The sequence below is a fragment of the Canis aureus genome, chromosome 32, assembly GCF_053574225.1.
Source record: "Canis aureus isolate CA01 chromosome 32, VMU_Caureus_v.1.0, whole genome shotgun sequence".
NCBI lineage: Eukaryota > Metazoa > Chordata > Mammalia > Carnivora > Canidae > Canis > Canis aureus.
Genome location: NC_135642.1, coordinates 14,219,869 through 14,240,342, shown reverse-complemented (window position 1 = coordinate 14,240,342; position 20,474 = coordinate 14,219,869). Strand labels below are relative to the sequence as shown.

At 37.1% G+C, this 20,474-nt stretch overlaps 1 protein-coding gene across 5 annotated transcripts in view; it reads right to left on the bottom strand.

Moving 5' to 3' along the window:
• Positions 1 to 582: 582 nt before the first annotated feature.
• Positions 583 to 20,474, bottom strand: part of SNAP23 (synaptosome associated protein 23) — a 38,906-nt gene continuing 19,014 nt past the window's right edge. For all 5 annotated transcript variants that reach the window (XM_077880792.1, XM_077880793.1, XM_077880794.1 and 2 more), the window contains 7 exons: positions 17,804 to 17,907; positions 17,233 to 17,274; positions 16,776 to 16,824; positions 15,715 to 15,832; positions 4,713 to 4,871; positions 3,063 to 3,207; positions 583 to 1,939 (listed from right to left, as the gene is read on the bottom strand). In XM_077880792.1, the coding sequence (XP_077736918.1) occupies positions 1,874 to 1,939; positions 3,063 to 3,207; positions 4,713 to 4,871; positions 15,715 to 15,832; positions 16,776 to 16,824; positions 17,233 to 17,274; positions 17,804 to 17,860 (636 nt within the window). In that variant the 5' untranslated portion in view covers positions 17,861 to 17,907 and the 3' untranslated portion in view covers positions 583 to 1,873. The remainder of the gene's footprint in view (positions 1,940 to 3,062; positions 3,208 to 4,712; positions 4,872 to 15,714; positions 15,833 to 16,775; positions 16,825 to 17,232; positions 17,275 to 17,803; positions 17,908 to 20,474) is intronic.

The following is a 20,474-nucleotide window of genomic DNA, read 5'->3' as shown; positions in this document are numbered from 1 at the left end:
GATTTTATTTATTCATGAGACACACACAGACAGAGAGAGAGAGAGGGGCAGAGACACAGGCAGAGGGAGAAGCAGGTTCCATGCTGGGAGCCTGATATGGGACTTGATCCCAGGTCTCAAGGATCAGGCCCTGGGCTAAAGGCAACACTAAACTGCTGAGCTACCCGGGCTACTGTCCATGGCATGGAGCATTTCTATTCCAGAGGGCCTGAATGAATCTCACTCTAAATATTTTCCTCTTCAGCCTATGAAAGTCCTCATGTTAACAGTAGCTTCAGTAGATGGGTTGTAGTTGTTGCTCATAAACATCCTTTCAATCATTAGTGTATTAAAGCTCAAATGAATAAGAGACTTAGAATAATTAAAATGAACCTCATAACAAATTGTAGGAAAAGTCCTGTCAGTATTTCCAATAAAAAATGGGAAAGGTGCCAAAGACAGCTTTCCATCAGAGTGCTTCTTGATTTATGGACCTTTGCTTTATTCAATTTGTTACAAGCTAGTGAAATTATTCACCTTCCCCTGGTTCCCACCAACTAGTAAAAAAAAAACCCACATTACCTATTTGAAAGAACAATTCCATTAGTTAGTTATAAAATTTAATTGTAAAGATCAAGCAGTGGTTATTGGTCAAACCAATCCACATTAATAGCTTTGAAGTATGCAGACACTAGTTCTTAAATAAGGGTGACAAATACCAAACAGATTCTTCTAACACTGTTCAAGATCTAAATAAATGTGATTCTGGACATAATTCAATCCACAAGGCTAACTGAATGATAGTGCAGTCATCAATAATTAAACCAAAGGCATAATTTTCCAAATCACTTTTTAGTTAAACAATAAATTCTAGTTTTAAAGTCTAAAGCTACAAAAAAATTCAAAGCAATCTAACTATTTTTCTACCTGAGATCAAAACAAGTTTCTTTTAGCCTATCTAAACATAATTCTTAAAAAACAAAACAAAACAAAACATAATTCTTGGCTTTGAGGTAAATCTGAATTCACGTGATATACTTTGTCAAACTTCTCCAAAAAAATTTAAGCCCTGCTTTAGAGAGAAATTCTCATGTTACACATACATATTTACATATTTTTTTTCTTCAAAGACTAATGACAAATTTATGAGGTTAACAAGCATGTAATGGGACCATGATACTAATAACGTGAAAATAAAAAGCCATTCATTTATACAAAGTGTTCCTGTAAGGTGCAATATGAAATGGGATCACTATGTACATACACAAATCACCAGAAGTTCAGCAACTAAGCTCACTTTGAAAAAATTCTATTTTTTTTGGAGCAGAGGTTACCAAGTTATGATGTATAACAAAAATATTGTGTATAAAAGCTCCGTTACCAAGGATTAGCCTAAACTGGCAATAACTGCAGCTTAAATTAAAAATTAAACCCAGCTAGATCTTTACTGTGGCTATGCAATTTTTGCTTTGTGGCATGCAAGTTTTACTGAGGTAACAACCTCTTATCTCTTGCCTCTCCTCCTTATGCTCCCCTTGCCCCCAGTTTCCTTCTTCATGGCTGTCTTTGGCAATGCTTCCAAATCTTGAAAGCAAAAGAACCTGCTAAAGTAAATGAGAAGGATGAAAAATAACACGATATAAGATGTATAAAAACCAATCTAAAACTATGAATCAAGGAAAAAAAAATATACAAGGACAGACAAGCAATAGTGTACCCTCAAAGGAAAGAGAACATTAAAAAAAAAATAGGGGATCTGTACTCCTGGCCCTTCTTGCACATTATCTCCTGATTTAGAAGAGCATGGAACCAAAACGTCAAACTCTGAAAAGGTAATGGCTTTGAAGGAGGAGCTAGAGAAGTGAATACATGATAAAGAAGTACAGCAGCAGCTTTAGCTGTCAATGAGTTTCTTTGCTCTGGCATTGGCAATATCAATACGATCTTTGTTGGTGTCAGCCTGAAAAAAAGAAAAATATATCAGCATTATGTTACAAGGTAAGCTGCTCTAATAAAAGTTAAATTTCATACACTTGGAGTAACTGACACACTGAGAAAATTCAGGAAACACAAAGTCACAAAATTCATTTTGGGCAAGAAGAAACAGAACATGAAATTCATTTGGGAAAACTGGGTATATAAACATAACAAAAATATAACAGAAGAACTTGACCGTATTTCATGAATTCTGTAACATTTTTTCATAGTTTAACTGGGATGTATGTTATAATCAATGGCATTTTTGATGCAGTGAAATTAAGAATGCTTTTTGTTACAGATTTGGACACTGGAAATCTTCCTGAACTGAATCATAGAATCTTATCTGAGACTACTCTAGGTCTAACCCAGAGAATCTGAAAGAACATTCTTCAAGATTTTTTAATAGATACATTACCACCTGCATCAATATCTGAATTTAAAAGATGGGTAATATGTAAACCCACAAGACAGCTTTGAAAGCACCTTATGAACCACTCTTTGCCTCAATGAAGTACACTGTTAAGTAATTCAACAGAACTAAGTTTAAAAACTCACCCCATCCTTTAAAGCACACTGAGGTTTTTAATGAAATAACAATAACAAGAATGGCTTTTAGGCACAACACATCCAAAAAGCGAACATAATTTCACTTTTGGTATCTTTTATATCATGTGAAGTAAAATTAAAAAAAAAAAGAAAATTCCATTTTTTCTTTACTCATAGGACCCTGTTTTGTGTGTCCACTCCACAAGAACCATTGTGTAGAACTGATTTTCACTTACTGATTTATGAGATGAGGATTTAGGAACTTACATAGCCCTCCCAAAGGTCAGAGTAGACTGTAAGCTTCATATGTGAAATTTTAAATAAAACCACTTCATTCTAAGGTCTTGCTTTCAAAATGAACCGACTGCCATGAGCAAAAGATAGGAGGACCTAGCTGTAATTTTTCAATGTGTTAGAATTGCCACCTCATCAAAAGTATAAGACCTGTACGGACAGGATCATCTCTTATTGTTCTCCCCCCAAAATATCAAGCACAGATGTACATTACTGAAAAATGGTGGGTATCTCAAATTCCTGTGGCATGAGGGAGCATTTACCTTTTCTGTGATCCGGTCTATTTTTCGATTTTGAGCCTCGATCTCATTGCCCATTTCCAGGGCCATGTTTTTTAGGTTTCCTAGGATACTGCCCACTTGAGTCAGGTTCTCTTCCATCTCATCTTCTCTAGCATCATTAGTTATACTGTCACAAAAAATACAGTAAATTCAGTACTTCTGGTAAATTATAAACAGACTAAATCTGGATTTAGTTTTTATATAAATAACCAAAATGACCTCAGCAAGCGTTAGACCCACAGCAATGCAGGTTACCATTCTTGAAAAACATCCTGTGGTAGAAACTGAAAAGAATAACCAAAGAGAACAAAATGTCTTAAAGCCGTATAGGAGAAGAAACAACTCTAGAACAATGGTTCTCAAAGAGTGATCACAATATAACCTGGGAACTTATTAGACATGAAAACATGCTAATTCTCACTCTCTACTACAGATCTACTGAATCAGAAACTGGAAGTGGATCCCAGCATTCAATGTTTAAATAAACCCCCAAGTGACTCATGCACCTTAAGTCTAAAGTATCACTGCTATAAAACAGGCTGTAAAATTCTGGCTCAAAGGCAAAAAACTGGCATTCTACCTGATTCTGTAAATAAGGTTTTACTTAAATACAGCCATACTCATTTGCTTACGTATTATTTATTGCTGCTTTCACCATAAATCAGAGTTGAGTAGTTGGCAACAGAGACCAGGCTGCAGTCTAAAATATTTACCGTCTAGCCCTTTACTGTTATCCTTATAGGTATCTAGCCAATCCCTAACTCTAGATTTTTTTTTTTTTTTTTGGTGGAGGGGGGGGTGCCAGCATGGAGCCCAACACGGGGCTTGAACTCATGACCCTGAGATCAAAACCTGAGCTGCGATCAAGAGTCAGATGCCTAACTCACTGAGCCATCCAGGCACTCCTATATGATACATTATTTTTTTTATTTATGAATTTATTCATGAGAGACACAGAGAAAGAGAGAGAGGCAGAGACATAGGCAGAGGAAGAAGCAGGCTCCATGCAGGAAGCCCGATGCGGGACTTGATCCCAAGACTCCAGGATCACATCCTGGGCCAAAGGCAGTTGCTCTAATGCTGAGCCACCCAGGTATCCCATACATGATACATTTTATTTTATTTTATTTTTTTAAGATTTTATTTATTTTTAATTTTTTTTAATTTTCATTTATTTATGATAGTCACAGACTGAGAGAGAGAGAGAGAGAGAGAGAGAGAGAGGCAAAGACACAGGCAGAGGGAGAAGCAGGCTCCATGCACCGGGAGCCCGATGTGGGATTCGATCCTGGGTCTCCAGGATCGCGCCCTGGGCCAAAGACAGGCACTAAACCGCTGCGCACCCAGGGATCCCCATGATACATTTTAAAACACATTTTCCTATTTATAGAACTAAAACATGCTTACTTGGGTAATTTTGAAAGTACTGAAAAATATAAAGAAACATTAATCCATCAATGAAAGTCAATAACCACAGTCAACATTTTGTTAGAAGGCAGATTTTAAAATACATTTTCAAATGGAATAAACACTATTTCTGATTGATGAGTTAGGGTTCGTGTTTAACAACACCCACCCTCCTGAGCCATTCATTTAGGAAAGGGGTAAAAACATCAGGAGGAGCTGGCATACCGTTTAATGTATCCACCGCTAACTGCTCCAGTGGCTGGTTGTTGAGGCTGCCCATTTGTCACTCGGCCTGGCTGCTTAGATACTACATTGCTAGGAGAGTTGTCTTCACCATCTCCCCATGTTGCCTTGTAGGCCTTACTGGACTCAAAGTTCTTTGTCCTATATAAGAGTCAGGAGTGTAGAAAGATATGAAAAAGCAAGAGGGAAAAATTGTAATTATTAGTTCTTTTTACCTAGAGGATGACCCTAGCAACCTTAGCATAAAAGCTACCTACAGCTAGATCTAGATTAGCTATACTGTGCTCTGTTGCAATACAATATATGGAAAAAAATGAATTGTGTAAGCCCAATGACATTAAAAATTCTTTTAAAGGTTCAACTATTTCCATGAAATGTTCACTAAGTAGTTAGCAAGTAGTGAACTGCAATTATCTGATTTTCCAGGTTCCCCTAGCCTTTGACAGTCTTCAGAAAAGGAAACAGTGGAAAAAATTCCTCAGGAAAGGTGTTCCGTGATGCCTGATGAGGTTCCTGGAGAGATCTCACAAGTTGATGAGGGATGAAAGAGAAAAAAGGCTGAGTACGCAACACTCAGATCCCAGGTGCCCATTTATTTGAACCAGAGTAGATCCAGCTGATTCAGTTTTTAAAGTTAGAATTTTGCATTAAATTAAAAAACAAACATCATGAAGGAAAGGCATAAGAATTATTTCCAAATTGAACAGCCAATGATAACTATCTGAGACACTCTGGCACCAGTTATAAATTCTTTGATTTAGGGCTTCTTCATTTAAGAGTTTACTTTTCCTCCTTTTAAAAAAATGATCCTAAATCCAGACCTCTTAAAAATAAAAACATATACTTTAGGTGTAACTGATATAGACAAAACCAGAGCTTAACATAGGGATTTACCATTCAAACTGGTAATAATGGCAAGGGCGGGGGGGGGGGGGGGGGGGGGGCGGGGAAGGCCTTGTGAAGCAACTTTTAAATGACTGTTACAAAAAAATAACACAAAACTTTTTTACTGATTATTTGGCTAGGTACACTTTTCACTTACACAATTTTAATTTTTTACTTTTCTATAAACAAAAAGTATATAGCTATAATATTGGTCTCTGATTTATTCCACATGTTAATGAGGAAGTTTCCAAACTACAAAAACAGAGGAAAGATTTTTATGAAAACGGTAGCTCCTTTCTTAATAGACATAAGGATTCCTTTTTAGCAAACCTATAATCAGATCTTAAACCTTAATCAGATTACAGAAAGGATATTACTACCTTTTTTTTTTATAAGAGGTACTGAAAAGGTAAATACGTCTATGAACACTGAAGAGCTAATCAAAGTGCCTTTCTTGGTTCCACTTTAAGTGCTCAAAATCAATTTCCTACTTGGGCTACTATGTTTAATTAATTAATCAATTTATTAATAAGCCATGTTAAATCTGTCTTGGAACAAGGTAGGATATACCTTTTTTAAATGAATATTTATATATAATTATCTGTTTGATGAAACCCATTTTCATGTATATAAGGTTAAGTCTCAGACAAAATTCTAAAGCAGAAGAATCCCAAGTGAATAAAATAAACAGCATATTAGTTTATCAGAAAGTTAATAACCAGATGTATTAATAGAAGTAATAGGGACGCCTGGGTGCTCAGTGGTTGAGTGTCTGCCTCTGGCTCAGGGTATGATCCCGGAGTTCTGGAATCAAGTCCCACATTGGGCTCCTGTATGGAGCCTGCTTCTCTTCCCTCTGCCTATGTCTCTGGCTCTCTGTGTCTCTCATGACTAAATAAATAAAATCTTAAAAAAAAAAAAAAAGTAATGTAAATGCAGTTTTTCTAAAAAAAAATTATTTATTTGAGAGACAGAGAGAACCGAAGGAGAGGGAGAGGAAGAAGCAGACTCCCTGCTGAGCAAAGCCCGATGTGGGGGCTTGATCCTAGGACCCAGAGATCATGACCTGAGCGAAGGCTTAACCGGCTGAACCACTCAGGTGCCCCGGTAAGTGCAGCTTTTATCAGGATGTCAGATTGTACAACAGGTGAAAGAGTGAGGGCTGGAATTCAAAAGTCACTAAATAAAAGATACTATGTTTCTGAAAGCCATAGACATAAAGAGTAGACTGGGACAGGACTTGCCAGCTCCTGGTCTATCAAGTAATATATATATGCTCCAACCTCCTTCTCAACCTTAAGAGATAAGATTTGAAATTCCTTTAAGTTTTTAGAATTCTTTCTGCTAGAATTAGTTATAGGGAGCTTAGGATGCAAATAAATTGTCTTAACATGATATTATGAATGAGTTTCAATTAAAGCATGGTCTGTGGGCAGCCCGGGTGGCTCAGCAGTTTAGCGCCGCCTTCAACCCAGGGCCTGATTCTGGAGTCCCGGGACTCCTGACCCATGTCAGGCTCCCTGTGTAGAGCCTGCTTCTCCCTCTGCTTGTGTCTCTGCCTCTCTCTCTCTCTCTCACTCTCTCTGTCTCTCATGAATAAATAAATAAAATCTTAAAAAAATAAAATAAAAAAATAAAGCATGGTTTGTGTTATAAACAAAGAATCAGACTGATTATCAAATCCTCCCTTTAAGAGGCCTGAATCCTAGATGTTTTCTAATATCAAGGAGAAATGTACAAAAAGCTGGCTTTGAATTTTTCTTTTTACAGCTTTGCATTGGGTTGTCATGTTTACTTTCAAATGAGTTGGGTAAAAAACCTGCACTTTCTTTGTGCAGTTATAACATGCTCTGCATGTTTATGAAGAGACGCTTTTTTTATTATTATTATTTATGATAGTCACACAGAGAGAGAGAGAGAGGCAGAGACACAGGCAGAAGGAGAAGCAGGCTCCATGCACCGGGAGCCCGACGTGGGATTCGATCCCGGGTCTCCAGGATCGCGCCCTGGGCCAAAGGCAGGCACCAAACCGCTGCGCCACCCAGGGATCCTGAGACGCTTTTTAAATGGTGTTGATTTTGTATCTTCATCCACACGACAGCTTCATGTCTCTTTTAGCACCTGTACTCTAGGTAATCCCTTCCAGTTTATCCTGCCACTTGTCATTACCCTGGAGTTTGTCCACCAACAAGGGAATACCTTTGAAAGTTTCTTGGTAAGAAATTATCAAGTAGCTGCCTATCTAATGATGATGATGATGGTTTTAATCTTGTCTTCTTTCAAGGGTCTTAAAAGCTTTAAAGGTAACATTTCCCAAACCTGACTGGACGCAGGGCAACCTGGAGGCCTTTGAACACACACACAGATGCATAAAAGTTACACTCTGAAAATTCTGCTTTAGTATGTATGGAGTAGAGTCTGGGAATCTTTTATTGCTGTTATTGTCTTATTTAAATTCAAAAGCTCATTTAGCTTCCCAGCCAGGAAAAAGAAACTGTCTAGAGACTTCCAATCTCTTGTAGGAGTATTTTAGTTATTACTCCAATAGTCTACTTTTTTTTTTTTTTTTGATTCCCCAGCCCCACCCCCTCCAATAGTCTACCTTAGTATTTCTATATTGGGACACTGAGCTATTAATCTGAAGGAAGCAAAACTACACACCAACATTTCCTTTTTCACAAAGGCCACAAGATTTGTAGTATATTGACTTAAATCCCAATCCTAGACCTGTCATTCCATAGCTGTAGAACCTTAAGCAGACTTCTATCACTGAGCATCCTTTTTCTTATATGTAAAACTAAGATAAAATAACAATACTGTTCTAATATTTTACAGGGCTATTTTACTTTACAGGGCTGTGAAAAAATTCTACTGATAATGGGTATAAATTGCTTTGAAAAGCATTAGTCAAATATTTTTATTCTTTGGTTTTAACCTCAACCTGATCCTTAACAGTTCATGTCTCTTAGTGCAGGGATTACCAAATGGCATGTTTACTCTTCTGGCCCATTAACGCTCACTAGCTTTGAGATCTACAGGTAGCTGAATACATTTGGAAGATGGCTACATAAAAAGACATCTAAGCCCAGGTTGTTTTGGCCTACAATAAGAAAGAAATGACTCTGATCTGTGACTGAACTCTTTTGCTTAATGAAATTTACAGCCCTTCTGGAAGAAATTAGACTTCATGATAAAATGCTTAAGCAAATTTGTGATTGAATTGTTATTAAGAATGCCACCTGGAAAAAAAAAAAAAAAGAATGCCACCTGGATGGGATCCCTGGGTGGCACAACGGTTTAGCGCCTGCCTTTGGCCCAGAGCGCGATCCTAGAGACCCAGGATCAAATCCCACGTCGGGCTCCCGGTGCATGAGCCTGCTTCTCCCTCTGCCTGTGTCTCTGCCTCTCTCTCTCTCTCTCTCTCTGTGACTGTCATAAATAAATAAAAATTAAAAAAAAAAAAAAAAAGAATGCCACTTGGAAAGTTAGATTTATCCTGTCAATTTTGAGGAGTCTAATAATCATTACCATTTTTCAATATAAATATCTCATTCAAAAATGGCAAGATTGAAATAAGAATTTGAAATATCGTTTAATCAAGAAGCTGCTGAAAAGCAGAAAACGAGTATTAAGATATGATCACAGGGTGCCTGGGTGGCTCAGTTGGATAAGCATCCGATTCTTGATCTCAGCTCAGGTCTGATCTCAGGGTCTTAAATTCAAGACCTGCACCGAGTTCCATGCCCAGCTTACTTAAAAAATAAATTAAAATGGAAAACAGTTTAAAAAATTAAAAACAGATATGATCATGGTAATTTTAATAATTTATTGAGCTTTGGTTGTCAACATTAATAATAACTGAATAAAAATAGTAAAAAGAAAACCCAATATTAGCTATAATTCTTTCGTAACAGGGAGAATGAGCACGAGTGTGTGTGTGTGTATGTGTGTGTTGGGTGATTATGCTACATGAGAGAAGAAAAAAGAGGGCAAGAAACAAAGGGTAAAAAATCAAATGTTTAATTTTCTAACCTTTACCGTGGTCTTCACAGTTCCTATTATGATCCAAAATTAAGGAGTCGAACATTATACTAAACAGTAGGCAGACTACAGGGTTAACTTTCATAAAATATTAAGATTAGTTAGCTCTGTATTAATTCAACATGAAACCAGAGCAAGCTAACACATGATAATAGGAATTACAGAGCAGATTAAGAGGGAAACTCAGATAAGGTATTTGAAAGCAAGAATGAAGTAACGTTTTAAGTTTATATCCCACATTGTTCCAAATGGTATTCAAGATGACTAGCTTGGCAATTAATTCCAATTTGGTAGTGGCCTAAGTTATGGAGAATCCAAATCATTAGAAGCAACTCTTTAATAGGAAAAACCTTGATTCTGGAACCAGAAAGGCACAGGGAAATAACAGAAGATAGGATGCTGCAATCGAAGTCCTATGGAGAGATATAGATTTAGCCTGAATTCCCTTACCTTTGATCAGAACTAGGATGAAGCAATTCTCTATAAAGATCAACTTAATTAAAACTTCTTAAGAAACTTCAGGGGTGTTTTCATTTTTATAATCTTAAATGTTATTTAGCAAAAACTTAGTTGTCAGAGCTATCAGTCAAAGGGTGGCATTATAAATTAAGAACATTTTGTCAAGTCCATCTTTTGGCATACGGCACCCAGAACAAACTCACTTTACATTACACACCACAGCACAATATTAAAGACAGTTTCCACCATTCACAAAATCCATGCACATGCACAGAAAAGCCTTTGAAGCATCACCTTTAGATAGCAGATTAACAGCCCAAACTGCGCCACAAGACTGCATCTTAAAGTTCCCTTTGATCAGTTATTGAGCTCGGCTCCTGACGTTAAATCTTCATTTTTAGTAAGCAGATTAGAAAGGAAGAGATTAATTAAGAAAATGAAATGCAGAAAAGAGTGAATGCCAGTCAAACAGAAGTTTAGAATTCTAAAAACATAATGCATTTAAATTCCTGCCCAGTTTCATAGAAACGAACATCTGAGAATCTAGATAAAAAGAACAATAGGAAAGTGATTTAAACCACAGCACACTTCATTTTTCCTAAAAATGTCTGGATGATGATATTCTTTCCTAAAATTATGAAAATTAGTATGAAGAGAAGGTAAAAACTAATGGAGAGATTCTAAAATTTCTTCATTCTTTCCTGGTGATTACAGAATTCTCCTAATTATTTGTTATATACTTTATTTACATTTAATTAAGAAAAATATTTTTACACGTCTAACCTCTCATCAGTCAACAAGTTTCTTAAGAACATTCAATCAGCAAGTATTTATTGAACACCTACTATGTATCAGGTACCATGTCACGTACACAAAAGAATAGAGTAATGACAAATGAAACAGTTTCAGAGCCATGCCTTACTCATCTTTGTATCTCCAGTGAGTAGGATGGGGGGAACTCCAATGATGACTAAAATATAATTTATCATTTATTTTAACAATCAGAGCTGATTTGTATCTCAATATGACATAAGACTTGAATAGAAAAAATCTGTAGTACCAATTTTGAACTTCTCTAATAAGTGGTCCAGAAATACAAATCTGTCTTCAAATCATGTGTTTGCCATTATAAGTACACATCAAAGAGAAGCAAGTTCAGACAGAAGAATACCTTGTCTGAGAATAGTTACACTGGGACACCAGAGAGTTTACTCTTCTGAGACTTCTCATTTTAAGTCTGCTTCCTTTTAAACTCTTGTTAATTAGTTTAACAATTAGAATGACAATTTATCAAAGTTACTGTCAAAGATAACAGAATTTTTAAAAAGGATCTGTGCTATCTGTGCTATGGTTCAAATAGTAGCAGGCTAACAATGACACCTATTCACAATCTTGAAGTTTAATCCTGGTAGTCTGTTTAAATTGATAGTCCTTTAAAAAGAATCAGCTAGGGCAGCGCCGGTGGCTCAGCGGTTTAGCGCCGCCTTCAGCCCAGGGTGTGATCCTGGAGACCCGGGATAGAGTCCCGTATCGGGCTCCCATCGCTTCTCGGCCTTTTGGCTAAAATCAAGTGTAGTATCCGTATCGGGCTCCCTGCATGGAGCCTGCTTCTCCCTCTGCCTGTGTCTCTGCTTCTCTCTCTCCTCTCTGTGTATTCTCATGAATAAAGAAATAAAATCTTTGAAAAAAAAATAAAAAATAAAAATAAAAAGAATCAACATAGTTAAAATTCCCTTCTCATACAGGGTTCTGTTAAGTAATGCAATTTCCACGTCTGTTTTGTTTGCTAACTTGGCTTCAATGCAATACTACTAACCAAAAGAAATCTCAAAGAACAAATCTACTCAAGACATTTCCTATATAGCAATATATCTAACAACAGTGACAACAAAAAATTCTTTTCCTGTCAAAGTCAAGCAATGAGGCTTCTAGTTAAAAGCTGAGACTCTGCCTGTTTTTGAATCTCAGCTCTTCCATTTCTAGTTAAACCTCTTTGTGCCTGCTTCCCCACATGTAAAATGGTGGTAAGAAGAAAATCTATCTCATATTAAGGTTATGATTAGGATTACATTTAAAGTGCTGAGAATAGGGCAGCCCAGGTGGCTCAGCGGTTTAGCACTGCCTTGAGCCCAGGGCGTGATCCTGGAGTCCCGAGATCGAGTCCCACATCAGCCTGTCTGCATGGAGCCTGCTTCTCCCTCTGCCTATGTCTCTGCCTCTCTCTCTTTCTCTGTGTCTCTCATGAATAAATGAATAAAATCTTAAAAAAAAATAAAGTGCTAAGAATAATAAGAGTCTACATTAATATATAGGCCCAAAAATCTCATCTAAACCCTTAGATGTAAGACATTTTGAGCAGTACCACAAAATCAATAAATACATGAATATTTTTGTAGTGAAACAAACTAACATTTACACTAAGTGTGATAAAGATTATATATAAATTTTTTTTTTAATTTTTATTTATTTGTGATAGTCACACAGAGAGAGAGAGAGAATGAGGCAGAGACACAGGCAGAGGGAGAAGCAGGCTCCATGCACCGGGAGCCCGACGTGGGATTCGATCCCGGGTCTCCAGGATCGCGCCCTGGGCCAAAGGCAGGCGCCAAACTGCTGCGCCACCCAGGGATCCCTAAAGATTATATATAAATAGCTTCACTTCACGTTACATTTTTATAGCCTAATTAATGAGTTGTGGCACATTATGGGGAAAAAAAAACCCCAAACCTAAATGCTTGGTTTTCAGAGTTTTTCAGATTTCTAAATGGCAGATAAGAGATTGTAAACCTGGGTTTTTATTACTATCAGAATTAATACTAGCCTTACATGATCCAGCGTCTGCCTTTGAGAAGCTCATGTTATGGCTATTTATACGATAAGCCTAACTAAAACCTGGATTAGTAGATAAAATTAGAAAGATCAAGACACTGGCAGGAATAATACTAGATAGAGCTGAGGATAAGGATACCATATAGGCCAATGAGTCAATGTTATAAAGAAGAGATAGGCACAAGGAAGGCATTAAAATCTGACATCTTGAAACTGGAATATCACTCTCACTTCAGGGAACAACTGTTCTCTTATAGAAGCCCCTTGATTCCATCTGTTAAGAAGTGCCTTCTTCTCTACCTACTGAGAAAGGGTTCAGCTGAGGTGAGAGGCTGCAGACTGCCTCAGAGTCATACTCTATCTTCTCTCCCACGAGTGTCCCAGAAAATCCTGCGTTTGCTTGGCTGGGGTATATGAAGTGAAATAGTAATACTTACTAATAATTAATACTTCTGTCGTTCCATTTCCCACTTTCTAAGATACTAGAACATCTGAGGATTTACTGCTTTTCCTGTTTATCAACTCCTGACTCAAAAACCCGTGATTTTGCTCTTTTTTGCTCTTTGTTTTAGGGAGGACTTCTTCAGCCTTGCTCATCTCCTAATACATAATCTCAGGGAAATTCATTTGATTTTTTTCTCCTCTACACTTTCAAAAGGGCACATAGAGCACAGAAGAAAAGCACAAGTTTGTAAAACATAGTTAAATAATTTAGATTTAAAAATCTGTGCATTTCTAACTTGTTTGCTTAAGGTAATCTGCTAAACCCTGATTGACAAGTCATAGTCATTTAAAAATGCACTTTCAGAGAGTCAACCAAGGTCTAAACAGGCCAACAAATTTGTCTTAGAATAGAAAGCCAGTGAACAAGACCAGGAAGAACACTGTCAAATTTTAACTTGTTATGCTCAAAACAGACACTAGAGTTGACCAATAAGCAACTTAGTTCTATTTTCTCTTGTAGATATGGCACAGAGAATGCTGTCACATGAAAACACCTATCTAAAAGTATAAAAATAGGGCAGCCCCGGTGGCGCAGCGGTTTAGTGCCGCCTGCAGCCCGGGGTGTGATCCTGGAGACCCGGGATCGAGTCCCACATTGGGCTTCCTGCATGGAGCCTGCTTCTCCCTCTGCCTGTGTCTCTGCCTCTCTCTTCGCTCTCTCTCTGAATGAATAAATAAGTAAATCTTTAGAAAAATAAATAAATAAAAGTATAAAAATATAGCAAAAGTTCCTCTATCCCTAACTCCTTTGAGAGGTAAAAATGCAGAGTATGTAAACCTTTGTATCAAATTCTTGGTTTAAAATACCAGCTGAGGGAACCCTGGGTGGCGCAGCAGTTTAGCGCCTGCCTTTGGCCCAGGGCGCGATCCTGGAGACCCGGGATCGAATCCCACGTCGGGCTCCCGGTGCATGGAGCCTGCTTCTCCCTCTCCCTCTGCCTATGTCTCTGCCTCTCTCTCTCTCTCTCTCTCTCTGTATGACTATCATAAATAAATAAAAATTAAAAAAATAAAAAAATAAAATAAAATACCAGCTGAGACAACAACTATATGAACAAATGTTTATGAAGCTCTTAAAAAATGAATGCTCTTAGCAGTAAGGATGGTCATTCAATCTCCAGACGTTGTCACTTCAACTAAAGGGAAAGTTCAAAGCCGTTATTTTGTTAATAACAGACGGAAGGGAAGATAATGGTTTACTGCCTTAGCTCAAACCTCATCTTGATTGAAATACATAAAATATTTGTCAACAACATGGAGTTTGGTTTATCAAAGAATAAGTAGGGAATTTAAATATTCATAATGGAGTCACCAAAAAGAATAAATCTGTCAATCATAATCTTATACACTATACACAAAAAGTCTGAAGACTTTTCATCTCCTAGTTTACTAGAAACTTCAAATTTTCAGAGACTTCTTTGATTCTTTCTTCATGTTTGACATACTATCAGTTACTTTAAAATAAATTCCCTTGACTTATACTTTTTTCTCTATTCTCAATAATAATGCCTCACCTCACCAGCCTAGATTACAAAAGGTTCCTAACTAGTGCAGTTATGTAATACAATCCATCAACCCCTTAGTCTGCCTACTTATGTCTATTTTTCATTTCTTATCTATATGAATCATGTAGCTCAGTTAAGTCAAGCTCCTCTGTCATTTCTATTTACATTAGGAAATGCCCCTCTGGTTCTTCCATGTCCATCCAAATCCTTGTAATCTGAGTCCAGTGCAAGTCCTCTCTCTCCTGTAATATTTCTCCAAACCAAATTTTACCAGTTCTGTTTCCTTAGCTTTTGTTGACATATGACCTAGCTCTACATTTATATATTTTTCTACTGTTTTGCTATTCTTCCTCATATATCCAACTACATGGTAGGCCTTTTGAAGACAGGATCCAAGTCCTTTACTCCCTTTGGCCATTCCTAATGTGCCTACCACATATGTATTTTTGTTAGTATTCTTTGTTAGAAAGGAAAAGACACTAATTCCATCCTGCTGTATATTACCCAGGTATATTTCCTATATTTCCTGTATTATTAAAAAATGAAATTGGGACTTGATCCAAGGACTGACCAAATTTAAGCCGTGGTTTTTGGTGAACATGCCCATTTACACGAAAAGCTTGATCTGCCTGAAGGAAAAACAGCTTAAATTTATCTAACAAAGTTCCTTATTTAGGCCCAGTCATACTTTTGACTTTTCTGGAGGGTGAGGGGGGATGCTCTCACTTTAATTTTAAAAAAGTCTTGATTTCTCAACTCACCTATTACATGGACAGACACAAAGGCCACAGCACTTGTTGAGTTCCGTTAAAGTCTTCTCTGCCTCTCTCATGTCTTTATTTATTTGGTCCATGCCTTCTTCTATGCGGTTTAGTTGCTCTGAGAATAAGTTGTTGAAGTTACACTCTGTGTTATATTCACAGTGCCAACCAGAAGACACTATTATTATGAAACAGCAAAAACTTCAACTTTGAATCGACTGGTAATCCATCCCAGTGACTGTATCAGGGACCAGAAGGTACTACATACTGTTCAACATGAAAACAATCTTTCACAAATTGATCCTGAGGCACTTGGCTTCTTATTGTGGGAAGATTTGTTCTAAAGAAATCTGCATAATAGGAGCATGTGAGGGTTTGTTTAGAGATCGCCCTTGCAACCAAATTAAGTGTACTTTGACCAGACAGGATCCCCAGCATTTCTCTCTCTGAATAAGTACAAAACTTGAAGGCTATCATAAGTTTAATAAAACCTAGGCCAGGGGATCCCTGGGTGGCTCAGAGGTTTAGCACCTGCCTTTGGCCTAGGGCGTAATCCTGGAGTCCTGGGATTGAGTCCCATGTTGGGCTCCTGGCATGGAGCCTGCTTCTCCCTCCTCCTGTGTCTCTGCCTCTCTCTCTCTCTCTCTCTGTCTATCCTAAATCAATCAATCAATCAATCTTAAAAAAAAAACCTAGGCCAGATTGCTCAGAGCCAATTCAAATGGAATGCTTCCAAGCTCACCTGAATCTAAACCTATTTAAAGACTTAACTTGATTTCTGAAAATGATGCAAGAATATCATAGTATCTAATGTACATATGACAAATACACATAGTAAGTCCTGCTACCTGACAAATACTTGGTATTCAATTGGGCATTGTTGCCCCCACCTCAAATAGGTAATGAACATGATATAATTCAAATCAGAAAAAAAAAAAAAAACATATCACTCTCCTCTGATATAGAGAAGGGAGTTTCAAGGCTTAATTTTAGACATGGCTGATTTGAAAGGATTTTCTGGCGTCATTAGTCAAGAGTTTCTGCCAATGACTGCAACTCACCCCCTTGTTCATCCAGCATAGTGATAGTCTTGATTCCTGCATCCTGAGACTAAAAGAAGGGGAAAAAAGCTGATAGCACTATAAAATAAAATAAAAGCAACAGAAACAAAGCCTACAAGGCCTCATAGCAAGAGAGAATCATTTAGAAACCTAAATTCTCAGAGGAACAGAGAAAACTACTATCCCAAAGCAATCAACATACTTTAAAATATTACCCCCCCCATGTAATTAAGTCACAAATTCATGGTGAATTGATCTTCCCCATCATATTCTAATAGCGTAATGGGAAAAGCAGAAAAGGCCCATCAGTGCATGGTTTGACAATTTCAGCAATTACTGGTTTCAAATAATAAAGCATATTGATACCATATACTTCTGATTCAACACAAATTCCAGCTTGTGCTATCAAGATCCTGCTTATACAACTTCTGTACTTAATGATTAGACACTTTCTTACCTCAATGGCTAAACCCAGGATTCTCCTTGTACTTTCCAGAGACTAGAGAAAAATACAGGGTTTTAGTATTCTAAAATATGTAGCCAAAAAAAAAAAAAATTGATCATATAGTTATGCTGCTACTCTATTTTAAAATATTGTTAGTCCAGCCATCCCTCCCTACCTTTAAAACAAACAAACAAAGTTGATCACTATAATTTTAGTTATTTTCTTCCTACCAGTTGTTCCTTAAGAGAAAATTTGGAGGGTAAAGTTAACATTATTTATAAAAGTTTAATGTAAGCAGAAATCTACATATATTAGACAGATGTTTCCAATTTCTCAAATCTAGAGTTATCTTTGTTGTAAGTAGCTGTTAAACAATGATTAAAAAAAAATCATACAAGCTTCTTTCACTTATTTAGCTTTTGGTGAGCTGAAAAACTAAGGGGCCAGCAATAGCACTCTGAGGTAAATGCATTCTTGGACATACAGGGACGGGAGGGATGCCAAAATGGACATCTAAGAAGGTCCTCTCATCCTTCCACTGTGAGACTGAAAGAGAATTACTTATTCCAAGTAAAACGTTTACCTCATCAGTAACCTGGTGGGCTCTCAGCTGAATTTCTTCTGGTGACAGATTATCCATGATGAATTAAAACTTTTGATAAGCAAAGACACTGAAACGTGGATATTCTGTAAAAAATAAGGATACAAAAGAGTTTGAACAAAGAATGTGCATTATGAATTCTGGATACTTATCTGGAAAACAGGATAAAAGAGCCTATCTATATCTTTAACTAGCTAGCTATCACAGGTGAAGAAATTAAGACCAAGAAAGGATAAATGGACAGTTTAAATGCTAGTTAGTACCAGAAGTGACCCGAAACTCAGGTTTCAGGACTTCTAGTGAAGTGCTGTTTCAAAGAGAAAGTAATCTCTCTTCTTTGAGGAGCACATACTAGAAGGCAAGCTTTAAGAGTTAGGTAGTATTTCATTAATAAAGTAACACAATTCAAACTCAGTACCTGAAGAACACAGGAAACATTATAGACATGTGCCAGGTGTCCAAGGCTACTCATTGGAGAAAATGAAATATTTTCATTCTTAACAAGAAAAGGGTAATGTTGACACAAAACTCAGAAAAAACCTGAAATTTTTCAGAGGATTTTCCTTTTCCAATTATAGTTTGTTGTTTTAGTGAAGTCCCTAAGAAACTAAATTATTATTCTCCCATATATAGTAACTCAGTAATTCATAACTCAGAGAAGATTCAGATATTCAGATGAAATACAACACATTTAGAAGGTGTTATTCAGTACTATGATTGTGTATTCCTTTTTGAAAAGTCATATGGAGGGGCCCCTGGGTGGCTCAGTGTTTGAGCGTCTGCCTTTGGCTCAGGGCATGATCCTGGAATTGAGTCTCACATCAGGCTCCCTGCATGGAGCCTGCTTCTCCCTCTGCCTAAGTCTCTGCCTCTCTCTCTGTCTCTCATGAATAAATATATCAAGTCTTAAAAAAAAAATTACTCATATGGAGTTAATAAGTACTGTGTGACACTATACTTTTCGTTACATTTGCTAGCTTTGTACTTTTTTTTTTTGTATTACATTTTTGAAAATGTACCAAAGGTTCTTTTGGCAATTTTACTAAAGTTCTTTGTCAATGATATACATGAAGTCTGGTATTTACCCTCAGGGAACATCTGACAACAATTGTCACGAGTTGGGAGGGTGAGTGGGTAGTGTTACTGGCATCTAGTAAATAGGGGCCAGGGATGCTGTAAATATTACTATAATTCTTCTTCGGACAGCCCTTCTCAAGAAAGGATTATTTGGCCCCAAATGTCGAAGTGCTGAGGTTGAGAAACCCTGCCATGGCATATACTCAATGACCAGAAGGGAACATGGTTAGTCAGGAATATACTAGATTAAACCTTCGGAAGGCAGAGATTTTGTTATATCTTTTTATCTCTAACACCTAATAGGATCTGAGAGCTGATACTCCAGCAAATGTGTGCTGAATGAATAAATAAGTAAAAAAGTAAGATGTACTGTCAAAATATTTAAGTGGATCTTAGAAACAAAGCTATGTGTACCAGTAGCACACAGCCTGCAAATATCCACTAAAAACCCAAAGCAAAAATTGCCATTACATATGTATGATCTGGAATGGCCTGCTGGTCACACACAAATCTTTTTAGTCATATCCATAGCTAACCATCACTTTTTGTAGAATCATCGATAAAACAAGAAGCAACAATATTATATTCTCAGTACAAAAACGCATTGCCTTTGGAGTCTTGTTTATTAACTCTACTGTCATGGCTGTTTTAGGTTTAATTAAGATTTTGAACATTGATTAAAGTTATTTAATGCTCATGAAAAAAATTATTAATTACTATTGTTAATAATAAAAAGTATTACTACAAAAAGTTGCAAATTTAATTTCATATCTTGCTTGCCATTGTATGACTGGCAAAAGGTTGATATACTAAGATATAAAATTAAGATATTAAGGTCTTTTTTTTTAAGATTTTATTTATTTATTCATGAGAGACACAGAGAGAGAGAGAGAGAGAGGCAGAGACACAGGCAGAGGGAGAAGCAGGCTCCACGCAGGGAGCCTGACTTAGGACTCGATCCCAGGACTCCAGGATCACGCTCTGGGCCGAAGGCAGGCGCTAAACCTCTGAGCCACCCAGGGATCCCCATAAAGGTCTTTCCTTAATTATAAACTGATCATTCATTAGATAGAAGCATAAATAGAACCACATGCCTTACTTTGCTAATCTTTGAGCCATTAGGTTTATCACAGATCTGTTCATGCTATGGTTTCTCTTGTTAATCTTTCATAGTTACAATTATGAAAAGTTGTTTTTGTAACCTCTTACCTGTCCACCTTTTCTTTCTGTAATATTCCAGGTAACTTTATGCTTCTCCATTACTTTCAGAGCCCCAACAAGATACCTTTCAAAGCTTGCCCTTCTCAGAATGCTCCACTTGTCTATACCTCCTCAATGCCCAAAAGAGCAGAAAGTGATGAGAAAGGTAATACATGCTAATTACACAGTCCCTGGAAGTGACACCCACAGTCAGGTTTTCCAATATGCTATCCTGTGGGGAGGAAGACATTCTGGGCATAAGGATGCCCAGATCTCTCAAACTGTATAATTTTGTAATTCTACTCCTGACCTGATTGCTGCCAAGTACATATCAGTATTTGCCATCTTCCTATCCTAGTGAAAATGAGCAAAACTC